General features: G+C 40.8%; 1 protein-coding gene across 1 annotated transcript; it reads left to right on the forward strand.

Moving 5' to 3' along the window:
• Positions 1 to 17: 17 nt before the first annotated feature.
• Positions 18 to 23,890, forward strand: arhgdia (Rho GDP dissociation inhibitor (GDI) alpha). Its single transcript, XM_066642366.1, has 6 exons — positions 18 to 233; positions 15,624 to 15,819; positions 18,621 to 18,704; positions 20,494 to 20,570; positions 21,632 to 21,695; positions 21,797 to 23,890. Exons 2-6 carry the CDS (start codon positions 15,633 to 15,635, stop codon positions 21,994 to 21,996), a joined length of 612 nt encoding a protein of 203 aa, XP_066498463.1. The 5' UTR covers positions 18 to 233; positions 15,624 to 15,632; the 3' UTR covers positions 21,997 to 23,890.
• Positions 23,891 to 23,994: the final 104 nt, after the last annotated feature.

The following is a 23,994-nucleotide window of genomic DNA, read 5'->3' on the forward strand; positions in this document are numbered from 1 at the left end:
CATTGCCAGTGAATTACTTGACAGTTCGAAAGAGTCGGCTCGCTACCGCCGCTGCTGTCCCGCGCATGCGCGAGCCTGTGCGCGCTCCCGCGGTTTCGGCTTTGGCCACGCTCGCGTCGGTGTTCCCGGAAGCGTGTCGCGCTGTGGATTCGCCGCTCCCTCCTCGCGCCATTGAAAATTCAGAGAAGCTCACGCGAACGTACGGAGCAGCAGCAGCGCGCGCATTGTCACCGGTAAGCGCTTTTAACACCCGCAACTTACACAGTCTCGTGTAGCCCCCCCTGCGTGGGGAATGAGAGCTGATGGTCGGAGTCGGCTCTGTTGTCGGCGGAGCTTCCCTCGAGCTCCTGCGCTAATGGCAGCTAGACCGAGTCAAGAACTTGGTTGGGGGGAGAAAAACCCAAGTTGCTGCGCTGTTTAGTGATCTCTGACAAACGGTAAACTGGTCTCGCTTACAGGCCCTGCCCTTAAGTCTTTTCCTCCTCAGCACCGTAACTTTTAACGTTAAGGGTAGTGTATCACATGCTCAGTGAATACTGAATAATAATCAGGTATTGTGTCGGGGAGAGTTTGTGCAGAGTGGAGAATGAAGGCGTTAATTGAAGTATTAACGAAATTTGCAGCTGCGCAGATCATATCCACCTTAAGTTACTCGATTGACTAGGGTGAAGTTTTAAGGAATCCGCTAGAAAGCCGAAGTTTTTCAAATTTCCCGTTCCACCTTAAATGCTGCAGCAGTTACAGGCTGGCGCCATAGGTGGCTCCGGTTTAAGGTAGAACGAAGAAGAACTTGTTAGACGTCGAGTGTGGGAAAGTTGAAATGATGACCCCGCGGGGAATTAGACAGCCCCCAAAATAAACTCCAACACAGAAACGAAGCGCGAGGCGGCATCTAAACTTTGTAACGGCTGCCTGTGGTTGTATATACCGTTACTGCACCAAGGTTAAAGCCTCATGAATGGAATGTTAGCTCCACGGAGGCTAACGTCTGAGGGAGGGACGCTGAGCTCGAAGGAAATGACCAGGCGAAAAAAAAAAAATCACCGAGCTTCTCTCACTCAAGAAGACTGTATTATGTCACCGTCGTGCAGGGGGATCTTCACAGTTACACCCTTGACACCTTCAGTTAGTTTAGGAGCAGTTTATCTGCTCCATCTGTTCTGTGTGTGAACTTTCACGTTCTGCTTTAGCTTAGCTTTAGCAGTGTGCTGTTTAACTTCCTGTAACCTCTCTGACAAGTTACGAGTATGTCCACAAAAACACCGCGGTTTTTATACTTGCAATTTGGTAGTTTTTTTTATTCAAGAAAGCCCCCGAAAACATGCGACTTTATGTAATAACCCTTCGCGCCTTTACAGATGACTTGTATATTTTTAAATCTTGAAATAGGTTAACGTCTTTATAACGAATAAACGATGTAGAAGGCTAGGTAGGATTGGCTGTAAATATTGAAGAAATAGTAAATATTTCTGTTGTAGTTATGGGAGTGAGAAACTTGAGTCGCTGAACGTATTGTGTTTAACAGCTCTGTGATTTTGCAGGAGCTGAGCTCCTCTTCCTTCCTGAGCCGCGCTACAGTTTCTAGTTCCTTCTCTATTCTATTGAGAGAAAGAGCAAACTGGGCGGTGTCTCTCTCTCTCTCTCTCTCTCTCTCTCTCTCTCTCTCTCTCTCAACTAGCTTGCTGTTGGAAAGTAGGCTTGGGGAATACCACTGTTTCTTTTCAATCTGTCAAAATAAAGTAACACAGTTTTACTATAAACCTTATTTAAAGCTCACTTTTCTTATGTTATCCTCTCAATTGTATTAAAAATACAAGGCTATAAATACTGTTGCCCGTTTTCTCTCGTCTGTAACAGAGCTCTTGTTATTTAGGGCACAATTTATTTTGTAAAGAAATAGCTAAAGTTAATATCCACAGATAAGTAAATGTTTACCAGATAAATAATGTACATGATTAATCATCAAAACTAACTCGCTGGTAGTGGCATGAAACAAGACTGATCTGTCATTTATAGAGCACAGTTCTGATGTTCTGACATGTTATTGAGAAGCGCTACACGGGGACAGCGGTTTTTGTGGACGTAAAATTAAATTTAAATTACTTATGTAGTAAAATCTATTTGATTTGTTCATTCCTTTTTAAAATATAAAAAGATGCATGAGAGATTCTCAGCCTATTCTGTTACACACAGGCCCCAGGGCCTTGTTTCTGTGTTTAATTTATCATTTAACTGGCAAAATAGAGCTGTGAAATTGTCTTTTTATGAATATTGTCATTATTTGCCCCATTTCTCACAAGAATGTTGAGATTTGTGAATCTAATTTTCATGTCTTTGTTTGAAATGTGGGTTTGTGAAGGCGTACTCTGTAGGTCTGCTGTGTCATAAACTTTATAGGGTTTTTTATTATTTTACTGTTATAATGCCAGTGAGTACTCTTGCATTTGTCAACTGTCATTCACAATATTATTAAATGTGTGCAAGACAGTTCTGCCTAAATCTCCATTTGGTCAGGGCCCGACACAAATGAATGGAAGTGCTTCATGAATCATCTTTTTGTGAAGGTGACGCAGTATTTATACAGTGATTTTTTTTTTTTTACTGAAAGACTACTCTCTCTTTCCCCTCTTACTTTGAGGGGAGAGAATGACTTATCACTTCCTTTCCTCAGTACTCGGATAATGCTTCCTCAAGCAGATTGTGTTCTTGTTCATTCTGTTTCTCCAGTGCCTGTGCTGCAGTGCAAAGTTCCTTAGCTTTTTTTTTAGAGCTGCAATATCTAAGATTAAGTTCAGATTGAAAACTATAGCACACAGACTTCTGCTGTAGGTCCTCTGAAATATTTATTCAAATATCTGAGCAGTTGGTTTTTATTGAGTGGGAGTGTTTCAGACCATGTTAGACCTCCTTTATGTATTAATGTCAGAGACACAGGCTTAAAAAGAAGGTCTAGCTCAATGCGCTGGTTACCTATGTATCATTAGTCAGTGACTCATCGTGCTCGTCTGTACAGCACTGAAAGTGAATAGAAAGAGCGAGATTTTGCTGAATATAGCAACATCGCTAAAGCAGACCCAGCCGTCCTCTGCAGTGGTCAAAGCAAATAAATGGCTCAAGCTAAAACTGGAATAAATATTGGCTCGCCTTTTCAGAGGAGGTGACAAACCAATGACCCAAAGGATTTTTTTTTTGTTTGTTTTTGTTGTTTGAGTTTTGTTGGAGTTGGCTTTTTATTGCTGAACAGGTGAAGTATGTGAGTGGTTTGCTTGCTAGCTACTGAACATAGCAACACAAACCAATTTTGTGGAATTTTATTTTTGTGTAAGATTATCTTGTGATGTAATGTAAGAAAACCCTTAGAAATTGTGGTTGTTTTTAGCTGTGTAGCTAACATTAGCTGGTTAGCTCATTAATATTAAACAGCAGTAATATTTGTCTACAAACATATGGACTGTGGGTGACTGTTCAGCACCCTTATACAGACAGCGCTCTGTCCACATATTTGTGGCCAGGGTGCTCAAAGTGTATGGAGTAAAATTGTCAAAAAAAAAATTACGTGTGCATGCTCATCTCATTCGTACATAAATGTTTAAGTTGTACAAAAGACTGTGTGTGTGTGTTTTGTACGAATACAACTTAAGAAAATATATGATTATGAAGACTTAAATATGACTTAAATTATTACGAGTACGACTTCTAGATTATGAACACAGATAAAGCGAGAAAACACTCTCAAAAATCCGTCGCTGGAGTCTCAGGAAAAATGACGAACAGACGACCAATCGATTCAATAGAGTGCGCATGTGTCGTCTCCTACGCCTTTTTTAACTGGTGAAAGAGGTGTCAAGTGACAGCTTGTGGTGTCCCCTTGTGGCCCATATGTTATTTTATGTTTATATGGCGTTTACCTGGGTTGAAGTGTCTTTAAATATTAGAGCCCCATTTCTATTTTTTATTTCTAGTTTTATTTTCATGTGGTAACTGATGAATATAATGTGTCATATTTGATAAAGTTGTACACAGTCGAATGAGAGCTTGGAAGTTTCTGGAAAGTCAGTGATGCCAGGTTAATACACACAAGTTGTATAACCACAGATATATTTAGTGCAGGTGATTTGTTTTTCCCAAAATCAAAGATTTTAGGGGTGTTTCCTATAAACTGATCACTGAATAATAATTAGTAAGTTCATAATCCCAGAAACCAGCCTATTGATCTGATGATTGATTTATTACTTTTGGATGACATTTGTTTGTACAGATGATTCATTTCTGTTCCCAGTCATATTTCTGCATTTTATTTGTTTTATTTTGAAGCAGGTTCCTCATTATTTGTCCAAATTTTACAAAATAATACTGTTTTGATGGAAAGTGGATAGTTCCAGCTTTCACATGAGACCTTCGTCTCGTATCTGCCCTGTAACGTATGATGTTTATTAAGTGAAGAATGCAAGTTGCACACCGGTGTCTAGAATCAAACTTTCAGTTCAGTTTGAAACTCTAAATCACAGAGAGAACTATAATTCATGAACAGGACACATTTATTAAAACTAACAATCTTTATTTATTTTGGTCATTTGTTTTTATCCATGTTTTGTTGTTGTAATGTTTCCTGCTTTTGCAATATAAAGCTTTTATGCCTGGAGAATTAATAATAATAATAATAATCTTAAAATAACGTATTCTTCTGTGGTTGAATTATAATGCCAGATCATAGAAACATTCCCATGTTCATTATCTATATTTAAAACTCTAAGAGCAGGCAAACCATATTTAACTTCATGAAACTTAAAGATTTTTTTAAATTCATTAAAAATAAAACCCCTTGTTAAATTATAATGTTAAAACACAGTGTACACACAAGTCTTTAATTCCACACAGTGTGTGTGTGTCCACAGAGTGTCTAAGAGTTTGGGACTTTTATTTTAACTGCAGAGAGCTGCTTAAGAGCATGTGATCGCCGAGACTGACCAATGAGGTGTAAAGGGTGCTTTAACCCCACCCACATTTCCCAATCTAAATAATGAACCGTATACAAAACACGGACTGAATTTTTGTTTCTGTCTTTGTGTTCAACTAAGAACTAAAGGCCCTTTCCCCCCCATTCTCCATTCGGTCCAAAACTCAAACTAATAAAATGTACACAGACCCTGCCGCCGCCACCAATGCAAAAGAAGACGCAGCAGACCACGCATGCGCGTTTTGAAGTCTTTTTAATCGTATATTTTTAAAGTTGTATTCGCACAAAACACACAACAGACGTTTGTGTACAACTTAAATATTCGTGTACAGATTTAGATGAGCATTCACAATTCCATAAAAGTGCCTTAAAATGTTGGGCTCTCTACTTTCACCTTCAACTTCTGAAACCTGGTCAATTTGAGAAGCATGTTGTACCTGTGAGATACTAAAGGAATTTTGAAAGAAAGGTTACTCACATGATGCCAGAATTACAAACTGTTTTGCATATTTTGTGTATTGCATAATGTGTTCACCAGAGACGCTGGCAACTCTCCAAACTTGCTGAAATGTTACTAAAGGTTTGTTGTGTTTTATATGCTGTTTAAAATATGAAACTTATGATGGATGAAAAGATGGTTGATATTGTCTTTTTTTGCAGCATATTAAAGTAAAGTTGTTGCTAGGAATGCTTAGTTTTAGCATTTTGAACACTGAGTTAAACTGATCTCTTTAAATACCTCGAGGTTTTGGTGTAAGTGTGAGGGGGTGGCTATAATGGAGAAGTTCACTAAATTTTCTTTTCTCCACTGGCCACTAATGTGCAAGCATGCTGAAAAAGGAAGAAGCCTGGTGAAGAAACAGGAAGCAGATTAAAACAGTGCTTCATCACCTCTCTGTAAAACACTGTTTCACTGGATTGGTTTAAAGCTCCCCTGGAAACCCATTTGAATAATTGTTTGTATAATTCTAACACTGGGTGTTATGTGAAACGTTCAGCAAAGTTAAAATAAAAAACCCCACAAAATATATATATTCTCTTCAAAAAATGACCAGCTCTCTGAGAATGGTGTGGGTGTGGTCCAATATGTTAATGACTGCATGACTGACAGCTTTCTATCACTGAAGACCAATGTTGTTTACGTTACCATGGCAAAACGCAGCCTAGAGACAGAGCAGTCGCTGAGGGGTTTTTTCCCTAAGGTTTTACTCTGAACTGTGGTGGTCATTATATATCCGCTCATGTATGAACCTGTGAATGTTTTTGGTGTTGTTTCGTGTGATTATTTTGTTAAAATATGTTAACGAACGGGATTCTTTCTAGAGTGTCTCCAAATTGGTGCCTTCCTCTGCTGTACAGCGCGTACTGTTTGCTCTGTTTGTCCTTCATTCCCTTCCCATAGCTTGGTGAATAGCTGGATGGCTAGCTCGCTGACTAATGGCTCCCAAGCTTTAGCTGACCAGTTTCTTTGGCTCAGAGAGGGGAAGCCTTGTGATTGGTCAGGGTAATAGTGACATAAGAATTACCCTCTTTTAGCACAGCCCATGCTACATTGAGAGGAGAGCAGTACTGGTCATTTTTGAGGAGACATTTATCATTTCTCATGTTTTATTTAACTTTTCTGTATGTTTCACATAACGCCTAAGTTTAGCATTATACAAAAATAAATAAATGATAAAAATTTCAAGATGGCTTCCCAGGAGCTTTGACACAGATTAAATGAGACCTGATTTTACTGTCCACTGTAACGCCCACTGTTTCTTTTCAGAGCTAGGTGTGTCTTCTGAACAGCCAGTTATCTGTCCCTGCTCTTTCTCTCAGACGCCCTTGTGATTAGTTTAAGAGGGCTGTCACTCATGAAACACCTTATACCAACCCCCAAGCTTTTTTATTTAAAGGGCTAGAACCAGGGTTCTTTTTGAAGTCTGTACAGCACAGTGGAGGGAATTCAGATGGCCAAAGCCTGCCTCAGGATTGCTGGGCCTCAGACTGAACAAAGACAACCCGCCCCCACCCCCCAACCTTGAAAGAAGCAACTTTGAGCATATCCTCTGACTGATCTGCCTTCCTCACTCACTGTATCTACGTCCCTGCAGTCTTTAAGCTGGAAATGAGCATGTATCAGTATTAATAAAGCTGTGTACACCTGGCTACACCACAGGTTTGATGTAGTATTTGTACAATGACGTGACCAAGCGGGTTTTGTAAAGTCAGTGCTGCTTGGCTGTTGCTGGGGAAAGCCAGACACCCTGGAGATTGTCCCCCCCGCCTCAAAATGAAGAAAGGGGCTAAGGCCTCTGGGCTGGCGCAGGGAAGATTTTGTCGTAACACTCTGAGCCTCCGGCAGATGAGCTCTGAATTCCTCTCTAGTTGCTTTTAATACATTTTTCTTATTTAATCCTTACCGTCAAGATCAGGAATCACAACATTGGCTTATGCTTCTTTCTCTGACTGGCTTTTCTGTTTTTTAACACGGGTTTAGTGTCACTAGGTTTTCTTTATATAAGCTGATGGATTGTGGTTTAAAAAAAAAACAAACTACAGTTTTGGTTTTAAAGAACTAATCAAATTTAAATGACAGCGCTGCTGCTGTCTTGAGCGGATGTGTAGAGAGAAAATGAGGAAATAAAGTTTGTGGCAAAATGAGCAGAAGGTTCTAAACTTGGTTTAAAAATGGCCTTTTATCTGTTTCTGTTTAAAATGCTGATGCGAAAGGCGTAAAGGAAGTTTGTGAATATATATATTTACAAATGAATGTGCAGTCTTTATTCTTCTGATTATGGAAAATGGGTGATTTAATAATGAAGATTGTCCACAAAATCGTATTGTTTGTATCTACATAAATGTATGTGTCATTAGTAACTAGTTCCTTATGTTTTGAATGCTGTCTATGATTTTAATCCAATACACTTTTGTTTCTTCGCTAGCTACCAGTCTGTTTCCTAGCTGGAAAAAAAACGTCTGGTCTTTTGTACTCAGCCCTGGTTCTGTAAACAAACCCAGTGGTGTGGGCTAAACTACAAAACATTACTTCACCCAGTCAGCAACAGGGGATTTTCATGTTTCACAGGATTGGGAGAGGTGAGGAGAAAGGGAATGTTGAACTGCACTCATTGGCAGGGAGAGGTGAATGAGAAACAGCATCTGGAGATGATTGGATGGGGGAAAGATATGAAAATAGATGATGGTGATGTTCTGTTCCTGCTCCATAGATGTGTCTAACACTGTAACACTGACTTTTTTTGCTCTTTCACAGAAAACTTTGTCTCTTATTGTAATTTACTGTTCATTCAAGAGGAACTTAGCTGATTTGCATAGAATCATACACGTAACAAAAGTGCTAGGAAACTGAACTGCTCGGATTACAAATGAGCCTCTGTTGTGATTAAAAGCTCACAGATGACATCAACTTCAGCAAAAAAAAAAAAAAAAACAAGATACATTTAGCTTCTTATATGAACCTACCTTTCACTTTATAAGATGTTAAAAATAAAATAGAAAACTCAACCTTAGCAACGTGTGTGAATGGCTCTGTGTGTGTGCCCTGGTGGGAGTGGTGTTTGTTCTGTAGTGAGAGTGTGTGTCTTCCAGGACCATAGACAGTGACTATAAATTGGCTAAACACTGTTTCGTTTACTCATGTTTGAGTCAGAACTTAGTCATTTGGTAAAGAGCTTATTAGGCTTATTGTATCCTACAAAGAACAGACAAGTAGGTTTGTGTATGTGCCTTAGCCAATGTGTGATTAAGTACAGCCTGTCAGCTCTCTGTGGAGACGTCATGTGCTCTGTCTCTGTGTGTTATGAGCGATGTTACTCATGACTTTTCAAAGGACTTCTCCAATCTGTGCTAATTGTAATAATCTGGACGCATTTGGGGCGGCACAGCGGTGCAGCAGGTAGTGTCGCAGTCACACAGCTATGTCTATGATTCTTGTATTCTAGTGTATTCTTATTTTCTTACAACATTTTGAGATTGTATACACTCGTCAGTTTTGGTTCAGTAAAAATGGACCTGTTTTGAATGCTCTGTTAGTACTGTTTATTAGAGTAATATTGAATGGTTCCTTCTGAATTCTAGTGCACGCCAGGTGAGCTGATTGAAGCCCCTTTCCTACATGCAATTTTCAGTTTTTCATGCATAAGATCTCCTGGATTTTACCCGAAGGTGCGGTATGTGTGAATGCAACCTAACCAGGCTTTATTCGGCTAGTCCTCGAAGTCTGGGGAATGTCAGAGTTAGTTCAGGTAATGTTCACAGATGCCGCCCCATGCCTAAAGCATGCGGAACATATCCATCTGCAAGAATGAGTCAGACATAGACCCGCTACATGTGTGAAACGACAACTCCGAAAAAATCCCTGGATGTGTTTCTCCCGACTTTTTTTCGGATTTCATGTGAAGATGAGCACGTGGGCCTTGGTTAGTTTCTAAACGAATTAGCGTGGGGTTAATTTCAAGTATGAACACAACCCGAACTACAGGGTGCAATGTCAAAAGATGCAAAAACAATGAGGAATTTCTGGTGCTGTTTTGACTACTTATTTATCCATTTTACCATGTCCTGCTGTGTGTCTGTTTGGTAAAATATATCACCTGTTATAGACAACCTGGATGAGGCCTATTACACTCAGTGTGGTGCATTGTTCTGAGGACTTTCTCTCAAAATATAACATGCTTTACCATATTCCCCCAGTGTCAGTACCAAAAATAAGAAAATGTAACAATGTATTATTTTTCTTGTTCGGTCTGGACCAAGGGAACCGAACTACACATACAAACACTCTTAGTTCCACAGGCTGTAGCCAGTTCATTAGACCCCCCAAGTTTTAACAGGAAATGTATTGGGCTAGAACATCCTTTACCTCAGTATAACCAAGCCTTCAGTGTGTCCAAATGCACTCTCAGGGAGGTTATTAATCTAGTAATTAAGGCCTGTCTTCCTATGTTCACAGTAAGAATTGAGCTGGTGGTTATGTAATGGGTTATTACCCTGAGTGGCTTCATTCTGCCTGACTGCTCTGCTCCCACATGCTTTTGTGACAGAGAGCTAGGCTAATTGTCAGTTAGCTTGCCCAGAGCAGCTGACAGACGTGCTGTTGTCCAGCCAAATCGCTTGCCTCTATGGGCCTGATCAATCCCCTGCTGCCTGCATCCTCGTTGTGTCGTAGTGGTCTTTTGAAGCGTCTGCACAGGTTTCATTCAAAAGGTGGGGCACAGTAGGATGTAAAGGTGTCAGATAAAAGGTCAAAGTGGCAGCCTGTACTCTATAAATTTCCCTTTATGTTCCTAAACATCAAATACTTTGTGGGGGTTAGCTATTCGCAGCCAAGATGATTTGTGACGGTATGTGTTTTCTTTTCCACATTTTAATTGAAACATTTTTTTTGTCTGATGTTTTATTTGCTGTAGTTATTTTCTAAAAATGAGTGTGTGTCATGCTATTGCTATGTGAGGTAAACTAGACATACAGGTTTGTGGCAAGCAGGGACTGAGCAGTGTGTAGGGGGAGAGTACGCTGATACCTGCACCGCTGACTGGGTCTTTATTTGTTTGGATTGGGTTTATATTTTACTAACCAGGTGACTTGTGTAGTGTAATGAATGAAGGACAGCAGCTAGATGTAGATTTAAAAAAAGGTATTTGTGCTTGTAATTGGCATCAATCATTTAGTTGTGCTTTGCTTTATTGTATGTCTTCAGGGGGTTGAATGTAGGATGGAATAAAATGCTACCACTTCACCCTTTTGTTTGGTTCGGTTCAACTTGCGTACATGTGGCATTGTTCTCCAGACGTAGCAAATGTAATGGGCAAGCCGGTGTGTCAGAGACCCTCTGTTCAGTGATGGAGAGACAAATCCCCACAGTGCATTGCAAGGATAATTGCATCTCTTGAGGATGCTGATTTGGCTCATCAAAGAAGTCATAATGTGCTGCAGTGTGTCCTTCTGAAGTCAGTCACGTTCAAAAGCCTCATTAGCAATAATCCCAAATTCACCAGTCGTATCTGGGGTGCCTAATCTCATATTTTGCATCCTTTTGACTGGCTTTGAGTCTCTTAATGGTGATGATCCCTTATTATGACTAGTTGATTGCAAGTGAGGGGAATGGTGATGATATCAAGTTGATGTTGGCTTCTCAGTCAAAGGGACAAGCTGTATGTGACAGTCTCTCAAGCTGACTGGACTGGAGTGGAGTTGGCCAGACCAAGTTATTATAAGTAAGTCTGTACTAAGGCTGGGTAATGTTCTCTGACTATATTGTTGATGACATTGGTACGTTACACAAGAAAACTGCATGTTGCATTGCTGAAAGGGTGTTACGGTGCTATACCAGTAGTGCTATAGGCTTAAATGGCTCCAGTTAATGGAAGTACTTTCTATATCAGGTGTTTTAATTCAGGTGCTGATGTTGACGCAGATATTCCTCTTAATTGTTGACCTTTATATTGACAAAAAGCCGTTCTAAGTGGCTAAGCTGTCTAGTTTTAACTGCCGTTGCATGCCTTATCAAACAAATCTATTCGTTTGCTACATCAGGCGCACTTCCTGGACTTGTGCTTGTGTTTCTATGCATTAGTGCAGTGGTCTCAAACTTTTTAGACGTTATCGTTGTCAAACCAAAACATCGTTATTTCACAGAAACAGTGTACACTGTTGGTATTTACATACATTCACCGATTCCCCTGTTAGTGACAGAACAGAGTCTAGGAGTGGAATGGAATATAAGCTGTAAACGTAGATCTGGCTAAGCATCTGTTTTGTTATGCTACTTGGTCTTGGTGTTGTCATCCCTCTGGTGAATGGTAAACAGGTCTTCATCGGTTTTGTGTGGATTACCTTTTTTTTTTCTTCCAAAACTAACATGGCAGGATATTTCTTGGGATTTAAAAACTGTGGTAGCAGTGTTTGTTGTTATTATGGATGTGGATTTTTTTAGACTTGATATATGGCCTACATTATGAAAAGCCTGTATCAAATTATTAAATAAATCCCTTTCCTCAGTGAATTTTCAGATGTCATCTGGCATCTCAGGGTGCTTTATGTACCGCAGGTTCAGAATCAGTGCATTAGTTCACACGTAACCAAAACAGTGAGATTCCAGAATATTGTAGACGCTTGTCTGGAACAAATCTGTGAATCACGACAAGAAGAATAGAGGATCATGGCAGGAGTTTACAGACCATTGTGAAGAAAAGTAGGTCTTTATTCAGTTTTCACCTGTTTAATTTTTTTGTAATATTCAGTTACAACAACTAGACTTTTTGTATTTATCTGATTTAAAGTGTTTTGAAAACAGTTGTGTGAAGACCAAATTAATAAATTGGAAGTATTTAAATAAAAACGTCGGTGCCTATAATTCGCCTTGTATGTGTGTTAAAGGTTTAAATGTAAAAATAAATAAATGTGTGCAATGCTAAATAAAGCTGTGGTGCTAAGGTCAAAGTAGGAAAATGTGTTAACAAAGTTAAACATATCACATCCATTTTAGTTTGTATAAAGTGATTGGTTTTTCAGGGGTGAGGAGTGGGATACAGCATCTGTCTCTAAATTGGGGATTACGTAATTATAGGTTCAACACTCAAGTTGACTTCAGCTTTCACTTTCTGTGGATTTTGACAGTGTTTCCACTAAAGTGACTTCAGTGTTTGTTCAGTGTCATGCTCGGTTAAACAGGGCATAAAATGACCTCATTTGGCCCAGGCACGTTAGCCAAATTTAGGCCGCTGCCAATCATTAAGACAGACACGTTATAAACATTAGATTCAGGCAGAGTCCTCTCAGCGAAGGCTTAGTGAATTAATAGTGCAGCTGAAATGGGTCTGTTCTTGGTCAAACACAGGAGCCACAGACGGAAAGTACAGAAGCATCTGCAGCTTTAGCTTAAATGTCTTAAGCCATCTTCAGTTACTCGAAAGAGAGTTCAGTCAGATCGATACCTACACGTGTCATGGCCAAGTTTAGAATGTTGACATAGCCTTGTCCTCCATTTGCGTGCCGTTTGAGGAATATCTTTCTTTTCTTATTTTTCTCTTGCCCCTGTCCCCGGAGCATGCTTCTCATTCTCTCTGCTCTTCCTGAACATTTAGCAGTGTCAGGCTGCCAGCTGTTACACTCTGCTATGGGTAAGCTCAGAAAATCCACCCGAGGGGCCGACCTGCCACGACATGTTTTTTGGCTGAACAAGATTTTCTGCTTTTATGGGAATGCGGAGGCCCCTGGACAGAAAAATGGTGCAATGTGCTTGTAGTTCCTGCCTGGCTCTTCTCCAGGGCCCCACCCTCTCCACTATGTTTTGGAGGAACTGAGATGAAGGGGCCAAGATATAGCTCAAGTGTGTTCTCTGATTGTGCTGTCTAAGAGCTTACTGTAGTTAAAATGATTACTTTATCTGAGGGTTCGGGTTTGTAACACCACAGCTGAGCTTCATTTAGCGCTGTGCCTTTTTTAGAAGGAAAAAAAAATAATAAATTCCTTCCTCTGTAGTAGTAGTCTCGTCTTTTTTGTAACACATGCTGGCAGAGTCGAGTTCGCTGTAGAAGCATGCTGATTTAGGGGCTGTTTGCTCATAGAAATAGTTTTATACACATCTTTAGACCACCTCAATACAAGCTCGTCACAGTCTGGCACAGGCTTCATTCAGGCATCGTTTAACCCCAAATAATTAGGATTAATAATGGCCTAAGTTTTCTATCACGTGCATTAAAGGCTTTACAGTAACTTAATCTCACCTGTGGTGTGCATGCACATCCTGTGAGAAAAACCTCTTACTTGAAAGTGATTTAGTTTTGTTTTGAGTGAGCATTTTGCTTGATTTAAAACTCATACCATGTAAGGCAAAGGGAGCACTCTGCACCATGCTGAAGTGCCTCTGTGAGCAAAAGCAGTCACATTGCTGTGACCACAGCTTGATAGAACAGGAAGCTGCAGCTGAGGCAGACACGGTGATGCAGTGGAAGTGCAGAGTCTCGTTCAGCTGCAAAGCCTGCTTCAGACGAACAGAGAAGGGACATTGGCACTCCCTCACTCACTCCATTTTACTCCACCTCATTGGGGAAGCAGTGAAGAATCTGAAGCCACTGCATTGCAGCAGTAAGCTTTTCACTTTTATTTTTTTATTACTCCTTTCTAGGCCAGAGGTAAAAGGTAATCCTCTTTCAGACTGAAGAGTCTGCGCAGCACGACCTTTCACCTCTGTGTGCCATGGCAGAATACATTGGGCCGGTGCACTGTGCGTATATAACGTTTGCAAGACATGAAAACACAATACTTTAAACAGGACGGTGTAATGGTTTAACAGCTGTCGTTGCGGTTGTAGCTGGTTCAGTAGGTCGTAGGTTCCCTGTGGTGGGTTTAAATGTTAAAAATGTCAGTTTAAAAAATAGTTTACGCAGGTGTGTCTTCACACAGCACGTTTTAAACACTCAAACATGGTGACACACTTCATCATAACCTTAAATGTTCAGCGGTGCCAACACGAAAGTACAATGTAAACTGCAGTGTCACTGATCCTCTAATAATTGGTTCTGCTAATCTAGTGCATCAGAAAGTAGCTGATCGCATTAACCCCGTGTTCTCTGTTTCACTCTATTTTCTACCTTGCAGGCGACAGTGGCCACTCTAGCAGTGTGTTGAGGGGTGTATGGTGCGCTGATGTTGACTTGCAGATAATGATCTTCGCTAAGACTGCCCTCTTTCCTCTTCCTTTCTCTGTTAGAACAACAGTGCTGCCACCAAGCCTTTGTGTCCTAGGACTTCTTACGTCACACACCCAGGGTCGGTCGGCCAGCTGCATGCCGGTAGTTGATAAATCCTGAGTGTGTTGCCAAAGTGCACTCTTTGGGTATACGCTAGAGGCTACTTCAGTCACACAATCCTCACACAATGTTTAAGAAGTGGTTATTTTATTAACCAGATTTCCATTGACTAAAGTTAAGTAACTTGTAATAAGAGTTTTTCTTTGTACAGATTTGTGTGAAACTGTAATTGTTGCATGTGCCTCATTAACCATTTCATCTTTTGTTGAATTAAAAAAAAAAGAAAAAGCAGACACAACCTGGGCATTCTTGGTCTAGTTTCCTGTGTGGCACACTCTGTCTCTGCAGTCATTCAGACTTGTGCTTGTGATGCAGGCAGTTTCTTCCATGATGCTGTGATTACAGGTCATAGACATTGACGGGTTGCACTTAATTTAGTATAAAATGTCCCCTTCACGAAAATAAACTCTGTTCATCTTAAAGGCACATGTTCTCCTCCACTGCCTTAAGAGAGGCTTGGATCTGATTTTAAAACTTTGCCTACATTCAGTACGTTTGGATCTGTCTCTACACACACTCCCTGCTACTTAACAGAGTTGGTAACTTAAGGTTATGGCCTAAGAGCCACAGCAGTCCGAAACCACCTTTTGAGACCGTCATTTTGAACAAAATGAACAAAGTGAAAATGCGATGAGCTACAATACGTTTCTTGCGTGTCTTCTGGTGTGTGTGTGTGTATATAAATAAAAGGGACCAGAACTTGATTTTCACTAGGCGATGTCTTGTGTCTCTGTTTATATTAAACTGTGCTACAGTGTGTGTGAGTTTATATATAATTTATTTATTTTTAAATTGTTGTGGTCTTAACTTTTAGTGCATGTCATGACTGATGTTTCGTTTTTTTTGTCCAGCTATAGATAATGGCTGAGCATGAACCAACCCCAGAGCAGCTAGCAGCCATCGCTGCCGAGAATGAGGAGAGCGAGGCTGTGAACTACAGGCCACCAGCACAGAAGACTCTGCAGGAAATCCAGGAGTTGGACAAGGACGACGAGAGCCTGCGCAAATATAAGGAGGCCTTGTTGGGTGCAGCCACCGCAGCTGCAGGTGTGTTCCAGTGCGTTTGAGCACATGCCCATATTAAGGCTAGCCTTGACTTATTGTGTGGTGGCCCCCAATCGCAGTGTCTCACGCTTTTGTTTTTAAAATACAGGAACTGTGCTGTATTATTGTTTAAATAATAACACTTGTGTAGTAGGGATGGGTGGTATCCATATTTTTTCATACTGTAATACCGTCTCAATATTATCAATAAAGTATCTCTCTCTCTCTCTCTCACCCTCTCTCACCGTGGGGGGGGGTGCTCTGTCAGACTGCACTGAGCCTTGTATCTTTTGAGCTCAAACTCGAGTTAATTTCCCTAAACACAGCCTGACAGTGCACACCGACACATGTCAACAATAAAAACCTGTTTCAGGGATTAGTTGGCTTAGCAGTGCAGCAATGAAAAACGTCCCCGTGAAACAGTTTACCACCGCGCTGCGTTCCAGACGTGGTTAGGCTTTTTAAACCGGTGCGGCCGGTATATGAAAAAATTCATGTCATAAAAATAATAACCGGATTTCAGTGTCAACAGATTTCATCAGTTTGCTTACTGCAACCAACTTAGTAGCTGAAGTGGCAATGCAGTGACTGAGTACCCTCTCTTGAGCCAATGTGTGTGGTGTAATAGACCAGGGGTGGCCGACCTGCGACTTACAAGCCACGCGTCTTTTTTCCTGTGGCTCTTCTTTCCACAATAGAACATATAGCCGTCTATTCAATGTATTTGGTACACAAATGGTTAATATCTCATTCTCTACGAGTCCTTCCTCCCAAACCCACATCGCTGACAGGATTGGTTTTGCCGTTTCTCGCTATCGTTTTAAAAAGCAACTGCACGTTAAATGAGGAACGATTCCATAAATTGTTATATAGTAACTCTGTACGTACATGTGTGTTTGTGTGTATGTTCAGTTAAATACACAGTCACACAGCTCCAGGGACCTCCTCCAGGTGACTGTCTGTGAGGAGTGTGGTGTGTTCTCCCTGTGTCTGCGTGGGTTTCCTCCAGGTGACTGTCTGTGAGGAGTGTGGTGTGTTCTCCCTGTGTCTGCGTGGGTTTCATCCAGGGGCTCCGGTTTCCTCCCACAGTCCAAAAGCACACGTTAGTAGGTGGATTGGTGACTCAAAAGTGTCCATAGGTGTGAGTGAATATGTGTGTGTGTCTGTCTGTGTTGCCCCGTGAAAGACTGGTGCCCCCTCCAGGGTGTATTCCCGCCTTGCGCCCAATGATTCCAGGTAGGCTCTGGACCCACTGAATTGGATAAGCGGTTACAGATAATGAATGAATGAATTTTTTATTTAATTTGCATCTATTTCAGGATTAGAGTGAAAATCTGGCATTACTTGCCTCGTATGTACTTTTTAGACTATTATCTCAGTTCCAGAATGTTCCTGTTGTTGATTCTATATGGACCTAATCTTAAAGACGTTACCCAAATCGACTAGTTTAGTGGGAAGATCAGCTAGAATGCTTTAACACACTTGTTAATTGGATATTAATGTGCGGATACTACATCACTCTTTCAACATCTTAAACTTTGAATGAGCATCACATTAGTGTCTGTTCTACTGTAACTCCACAGCGCTGCTGGTGTCTGCCGCTAATTAACTATTGAGATGCTTCATCTGCCATCGCTGTAAAAAAAAAATGTATCTTCAAAATAAATAGTAACTTTATAGAAGGGAAAAACTTCCAGTGGAAGTCAATAGAAAAGTATTTAATTCCAAGTAGTGTTTGAGCATTTCTATTGGTCCATTCATCACAGTTCTCAACACTTTTTAATGGAAAGCTGTTGTGTTCAAATCTAAAAATCCACAAAAATGGAGGAGGATGTTTTTCCCCGGAGAGCGACGATGTCTGAAAGTAGCTTTTAATGAATCCTTACTCAGATGTGGATCTATATTACTACTTTTTTTATTATTATCTATGCCATGCACCCTTAAACATTCCTAGTGTGTTATTAGAGAAAGGGAGGTGTGTTGGTTGCGTTGATCTGGGCCGGGTCGGGCCGCTGTGCTGATTACGTGACCTGATTCGCTGCTCTGCGGGTGCAGCGGCAGACTCTGAGGCAGCGGTCTTCAGACGGGGCTCTGCCTCTAGGCATCTGTCTTCGTGGATGGCGGGGCATCAGCTCACACTGAAAAACTAGGCAAAAAGGAGGTCATGTTCCCAAGAGCCCAAGTTTACTATTTTCAGTGTCCTAAAAATGCTGTCCAAAATAAGCCATGGAGTGTTTGAAAACAAGTTCATTAAAGGGGAGGTTTGGCCAAAAAAAGAAGAGTATAACATTTCAACTTCTGCTGTAAACTGCCCGTTTGTCTCCTGTAGTTGTGCCTCAATAGCTTTGAGAGTAAGATTTGAACATTTAAAGCTGGAAAAAAAACGCTTTCTCGTGATGTATTTTCAGGTTGGGATTACGTTTGAGTTTTGGGGCCATTACACTGTTATTGCTGAATGTCGTACATTAACTAACCCCTACACTGAAGGTACATTCATCTCTCTATTGGCCTAAGGGTGTTTTCAGTTGTTGTTTAAACTGTGTGTAATGCATTCTGAGGTTCGTCATGATGCTGAAGACTGTTATGAATGAAGTAGTCACTAATGTGTTCTAAAGCTGTTTACTATCACTCCAGGAACCACTTTAAAAACTGTCCAAGAATGTCTTCTGTTCATCTGTGTGTGTGTGTGTGTGTGTTTGAAGTGGCCTATGTCGAGTCAAAAAGTTCTTATGCATTTCCCCCAAGAAACATGTGTTTGCTGCAGTGTTCTGCTCAGGATTCTAAACTCAGTTATTTCTTTTCAGATCCTAACGTTCCCAATGTCCAAGTAACGCGGCTAACACTGGTTTGCGAAACAGCCCCTGCTCCTCTGACCCTTGACCTGCAAGGTAAGTGAACCCTCGAAAGAAGCAGGCTGTTGTCTTCAAGTGTTTTTACAGACGTGTGTAATGTATTTGAGAAGTGTACACTTTAGAATGACCTCCCTTTCATTAATCCACCTCACACCAGTTATAAAGAACGGCCAGTGGAGAATAGACATTACGGTTTTTATTCTACACTCCGGTGATTCACTCACTGCGGTCTTCATTGTGACACTACGCTTACGTTCAGGAGCTGAAGTCGCTGTTGTTTCTGGAAAGCCCTGATATAACGATGGGAAATGAAGAACGTTATGTTGCTCAGTATTTGAGGAATCAGCCGGTTAACAACAAACCCATTATTAAACTTTAAAAGTTGAGTAGCCAATTGGGCAAAGAAGGAAACATCAAAGCTTTTAATTGACTTTCATTTATAGTGAAATTATTTAACATTATTTGAAGATATTTCCACATTGTGAGGAAATGTCAATTCTCCTGTATGTGTTGGGTGGGGGGGGGGTGATTTGTACAGGATTTGAGATGGTGCCAAAGAGCTAAACTGCAATTAGCAAATGCTCTTTTGTAAATAACAATTGCACTGTGTTTCCAATGTGTTTCTCAGAGAAATGTCAAGGGAAAGAGAGGCCTGGAGGGGGGTGGGGTTTGGTAAGAATCTGGGATGAATAAAAACAGGCCAAGCATAAAGACACACGTACAAAGCAGCCATCTGCTGGATAAAGCCTAACAGTGCACTCTGTTTCACTGAACACACATCAACACGCATCAAAACGGCTCTATTTCATAGTGTACCTCCACCCCTCCAACCTCCTGCCACCTTTACATTGTGATAGTTCACTTTTAGGTTCTACCCACAAACACTAAGGGTACTTTGATTTACAGCTACAGCAAAGAATCAAGCTCTAAATGACATAAGATCTGTCTCTGCTCAGGCTCTAAGAAGGTCCTACACTCTTGAGATACTCGAATGGAGGGAAATACAGGTGCATCTCAATGAATTAGAATATAATCAAAAAGATATTTTATTTCAATAATTCATTCACAAAATGTGAAACTCATATATTGTATTGGTTAATTACAGAGTGATATTTCAAGTGTTTATCTCTTTTAAGTTGATGATTATGGCTTACAGCCAATGAAAACACAACAGTCATGATCTCAGAAAATTTGAATATTACATAAGTCTAATTTACTAAATGGGTTTAATACAGAAGTGTTGTCCCACTGTGAAGTATGTACAGTATATTCACTCAGTACTTGGTCAGGGCTCCTTCTCCATGAATCACTGCCTCAGTGCGGCGTGGCGTGGAGGTGATCAGTCTGTGGCACTGCTGAGGTGTTGTAGAAGCCCAGGTTGCTTTGATAGCGTCCTTCAGCTCGTCTCCATTGTTGGGTCTGGTGTCTCTCATCTTCCTCCTGACAGTACTATGGGGTTGAGGTCGGGTGAGTGTGCTGTCCAGTCGTGTGCAGTGACGCTGTGGTCATTAAACCAGGTGTTGGTAGTTTTAGGAGTGAGGACAGGGGCCAAGTCCTGCTGGAACATTAAATCCACAACTACATAAAGCTCGTCAGAGGGAAGCATGGAGTGCTCTACATTTTCCTGGTAGACGTCCGCACTGACAAAAATTGATCGTGATGTTTGTAATGAATCTATGAGTTTCACTGTTTGATTTGAATTACTGAAATAATACATAACAACATTTTAATATTCTAAGTTATTGAGATGCACCCTTGTCGTAAGGAAATCATTACGTTTTGGAACATGTACGTGATGTTATTCTTTGGGCTTGTACTTCCTCAGGAGACCTGGAGAGCTATAAGAAACAGTCATTTATACTGAAAGAGGGAGTGGAGTACAGGATAAAGATCAACTTCAAGGTGAGCCACTCAGTTGTTTGCACATCTTTTAGAAAATCTGAATTCCATTCCAGCTCATTGCTTTTCTGGTGTTTAAGGGATTTATATTAAACCCAGTAGCAATGGTAACGTTTTCACTTCCATGACTTAAGGTAATCTTCCATTAAACACAAGTTCAGGCAGAAAAGTGACACCTTCCAAAATAGTTCCTAATAGTTATGTGACACATTTTCTCACTTATTTTACAGCCTTACTTTGTAAATATCACTGTAGAATAAAGTGAATACTTAAAGGCTAAGCACCACTTAATGGACCTCCATGAATATTCCACATTATTGTAGTTACTGACAGATATAAGTATGAATTAAAATGAAAATAGCAGCTTAATTTGCTTTAAAACTGACAATTTTATTAAATTGACGGAAAAACCCGAGCTCGCTACGGAAATTCTTGAACGCGACCGTGACGTCACTGGTGGACAACGCCGCGGTAAAACACCGTTATGACTGACTGTTATGACAGTATCTAGCTAAATAACCAACATTATTCATGACAATAGCCTAGCAATAAGCTAAACTCAAATGTAGAGGTACCGTTATTCTTGTAAACCTTATTCCTTCAATTAGTAAGAAATAACATGTTTTCTGACTATCAATAAACACAAGTTAGGAACTCAAATTCCACTGTATTTATTTGTTTGACACTTTCATAGAGCTGCTGCTTAGCCTTTAAGTCCATTTCAGCCCTTTTTTAAACAGTAGTTTGTTCAAATACTCACTGCCATTTTGACCTTTTCCATGGCCAAGTGAGTACTGCACTGAACAGTTGTTAGTAAATTCCAATATAAGGGTTGGAGGATGTAAAACTGTTGTTGTACCCACATGCTGTCAGTGGCATGTAGTCTTTCCCTGTTTGAGTATTACATCATGGCCAACATTCCTCTCTGTTGAAACAATGAACAGTACTGTTAAAGAAAACTGAGCTCCACTGCAAAGACACATGGATTCTGCAAAACAAACATGAATATAATTTGCCCGTGGTCTTTCTGAAGCTGACTTGGGTTTCTATGAAACTCTCTCCAGGTGAACAAGGAGATCGTCTCAGGACTGAAGTACGTGCAGCAGACTTTTAGGAAAGGCGTGAAGCGTAAGTTTGGCCCCTATTCTTTTATGATTTTTAAAGCACAGAACTGTTGAAAGCATGGTAATGTTTAGTTCCTGACAAGAAGCATTTTTCCACTCCATTAGTTGACAAGTCTGACTACATGGTGGGCAGCTACGGACCTCGACAGACCGAGTACGAGTTCCTGACCCCACTGGAGGAGGCACCCAAAGGCATGCTGGCCCGTGGGACCTACAACATAAAATCCAAGTTCACCGACGATGACAAGCATGATCACCTTTCCTGGGAGTGGAACCTCAACATCAAGAAGGAATGGAAAGACTAAGCCCCTCCCTAACCCCAGCCACTTCTCCTCTCCAGCTTCCTTTTCCCCCACCCAGTATAGCCCCTACATATTCACTTCTTAAGTCCCATCATCATCCTCATCCTCATCATGGATTAACTGGTTAATCAACACAAAAAAAGAGGCCCTCACTCCGTCCACCTTTTTGTCATCTTCCACCACTTTTCCTTCACCCCTTCCTTTCCCTCCGATGAGTATTGAGGCTTTGAAAATATATGTGAAAAACAAACAAAACGTGCACAATCCGACTTTTGTGTTTTTGGTTTGTTTGTATATAAAAGTTTAAAATGGGGAAAAAAGAGGGAAAAAAATATTCATAAAGAAAACACTTGGATACTTTTGACATGGCTGTTATTAGTAATCTTCACGCCCTCTGTGCTCCTCCTGTGTCACCCGCCCCAACCATCTCTGTGCAGTATGCTGTTTGACATTCCTTCATTTTCCTCCTTTCTTTCTTTTCTTTATTACCATGATCTGCCTTGATATGAGTAAAAAGAGATGGTGCCGCTTGCTAATGTTTTGCCACTGGCATTCCCTCAGAACATGCGGCTTCTCTCGACCCAGAGGAAACGTCCCGTCTTTATGCCTTTTGAGATAATCTGTGTAGAGTGGTTAGCATGACTGGTTGTAGCTGACGTATGTAGAAATAGAGCTGACAGCGGAGCGCAGGTTTGTACTCGTTTGGCTAAATGGTGACTAGAGGATGCATGTTTGTACACAGTAGTTTTTGAGGATGTTGCTGTCTCCACCTCCTGGTCAGCAGCAGCTTATGGTTGTGTGGGTGTGTGTTTTTGTGCTTCCTTGTGACCATTTTTTTTCGCCATGTGGCCTTAAATTATTCCTGTAGCAAGACGTTGAGAAGATTCTTTGCCTTTTGAAGTATAACGTTTTTAAATCTGGTGAAATGATTTCCTCCCCCTTTCTCAGAGCTGAAAGTGCACTGGGAACTGCTGCTCTTTTGTTTTTCTTTTGTGAAACTGTTGTTTCATTTGGTGCCTCGTCTCATTGGCTTGATTTAGGACGGACCAAACATGAAGGCCAGTAGAAGTAGGTGAACCGTTTTGCTGAAAGTACAATTCTGCCATTTGGGCTCCCCTTCTTTTCCTGTGAATGTTTCTAGATTCTACACCCAAAAAACAACTTGTTCCTACATTCTCTTTTCCCCAGATGTCCCCCCCCCCCTTTCCAAAAAAGGCAGGTGCTTAAACGTGTGGAATGTGCCCTTTGCCTTGAGTCTGCGTGAGCTGTCGGCGAGTGCTAAAGAGATTTCACAAAGTGGAAAGGGCTGTTTTGACTCGCAGACCTCAAGTAGTAAACTATTCCACCGATGAATTACAAACATCACTGACTGTGCCTCCACTATTTACAATCACAAGCTGCTTACTTAGACCTGTGAAACCTAAGAGGCATTGAACACGAAGTCAGAACTCTAAGGAAAGTGTTAGGGTGAGACAGACTTAGAGGTTTAGGGATGTGTTTATTTTTTATTTATTTATTTTTTTTTCAATCTGACTGTTTGTCTGCGGTCCTCTGCTCGTGTCCAGGTGGACTTTCACCACAAGGGGTCATTTCAAACCTAGCCCAGTGTGTACACCGCATGTCTTGTTTTTCTTCTTCCCGCTTAATTACATTGTGGCATCAGGTGCAGATTTGTTTTTGCGCTTGCTTCTTCTCTTTCTTTGGTTTCTCACTCTGTACTCTGCTGAAGATGGAGATTACTGTTCATCTGTGTCAACATTAAAAAGTGTTCAGATTGAAATGTTTGGGTTTTTTTTTCCCCATTTATTGGTGTGTCTATTCATACCTTTTTATATATATATTTTTTTTTGCTGTTGCGGTCATGCTGGTATCAACTCATTCTCATTTATGTGTTCACAAAGGAATAAATGTATAAATCCCCCTTATAAGAAAAGCGTCTTTTAATATTGGAAAGAAGGGATTACAGGATTGAGGTTGTAGTTATACACAGTGGTGCAGGTG

This window comes from Hoplias malabaricus, chromosome 13 (assembly GCF_029633855.1).
Source record: "Hoplias malabaricus isolate fHopMal1 chromosome 13, fHopMal1.hap1, whole genome shotgun sequence".
Lineage (NCBI taxonomy): Eukaryota > Metazoa > Chordata > Actinopteri > Characiformes > Erythrinidae > Hoplias > Hoplias malabaricus.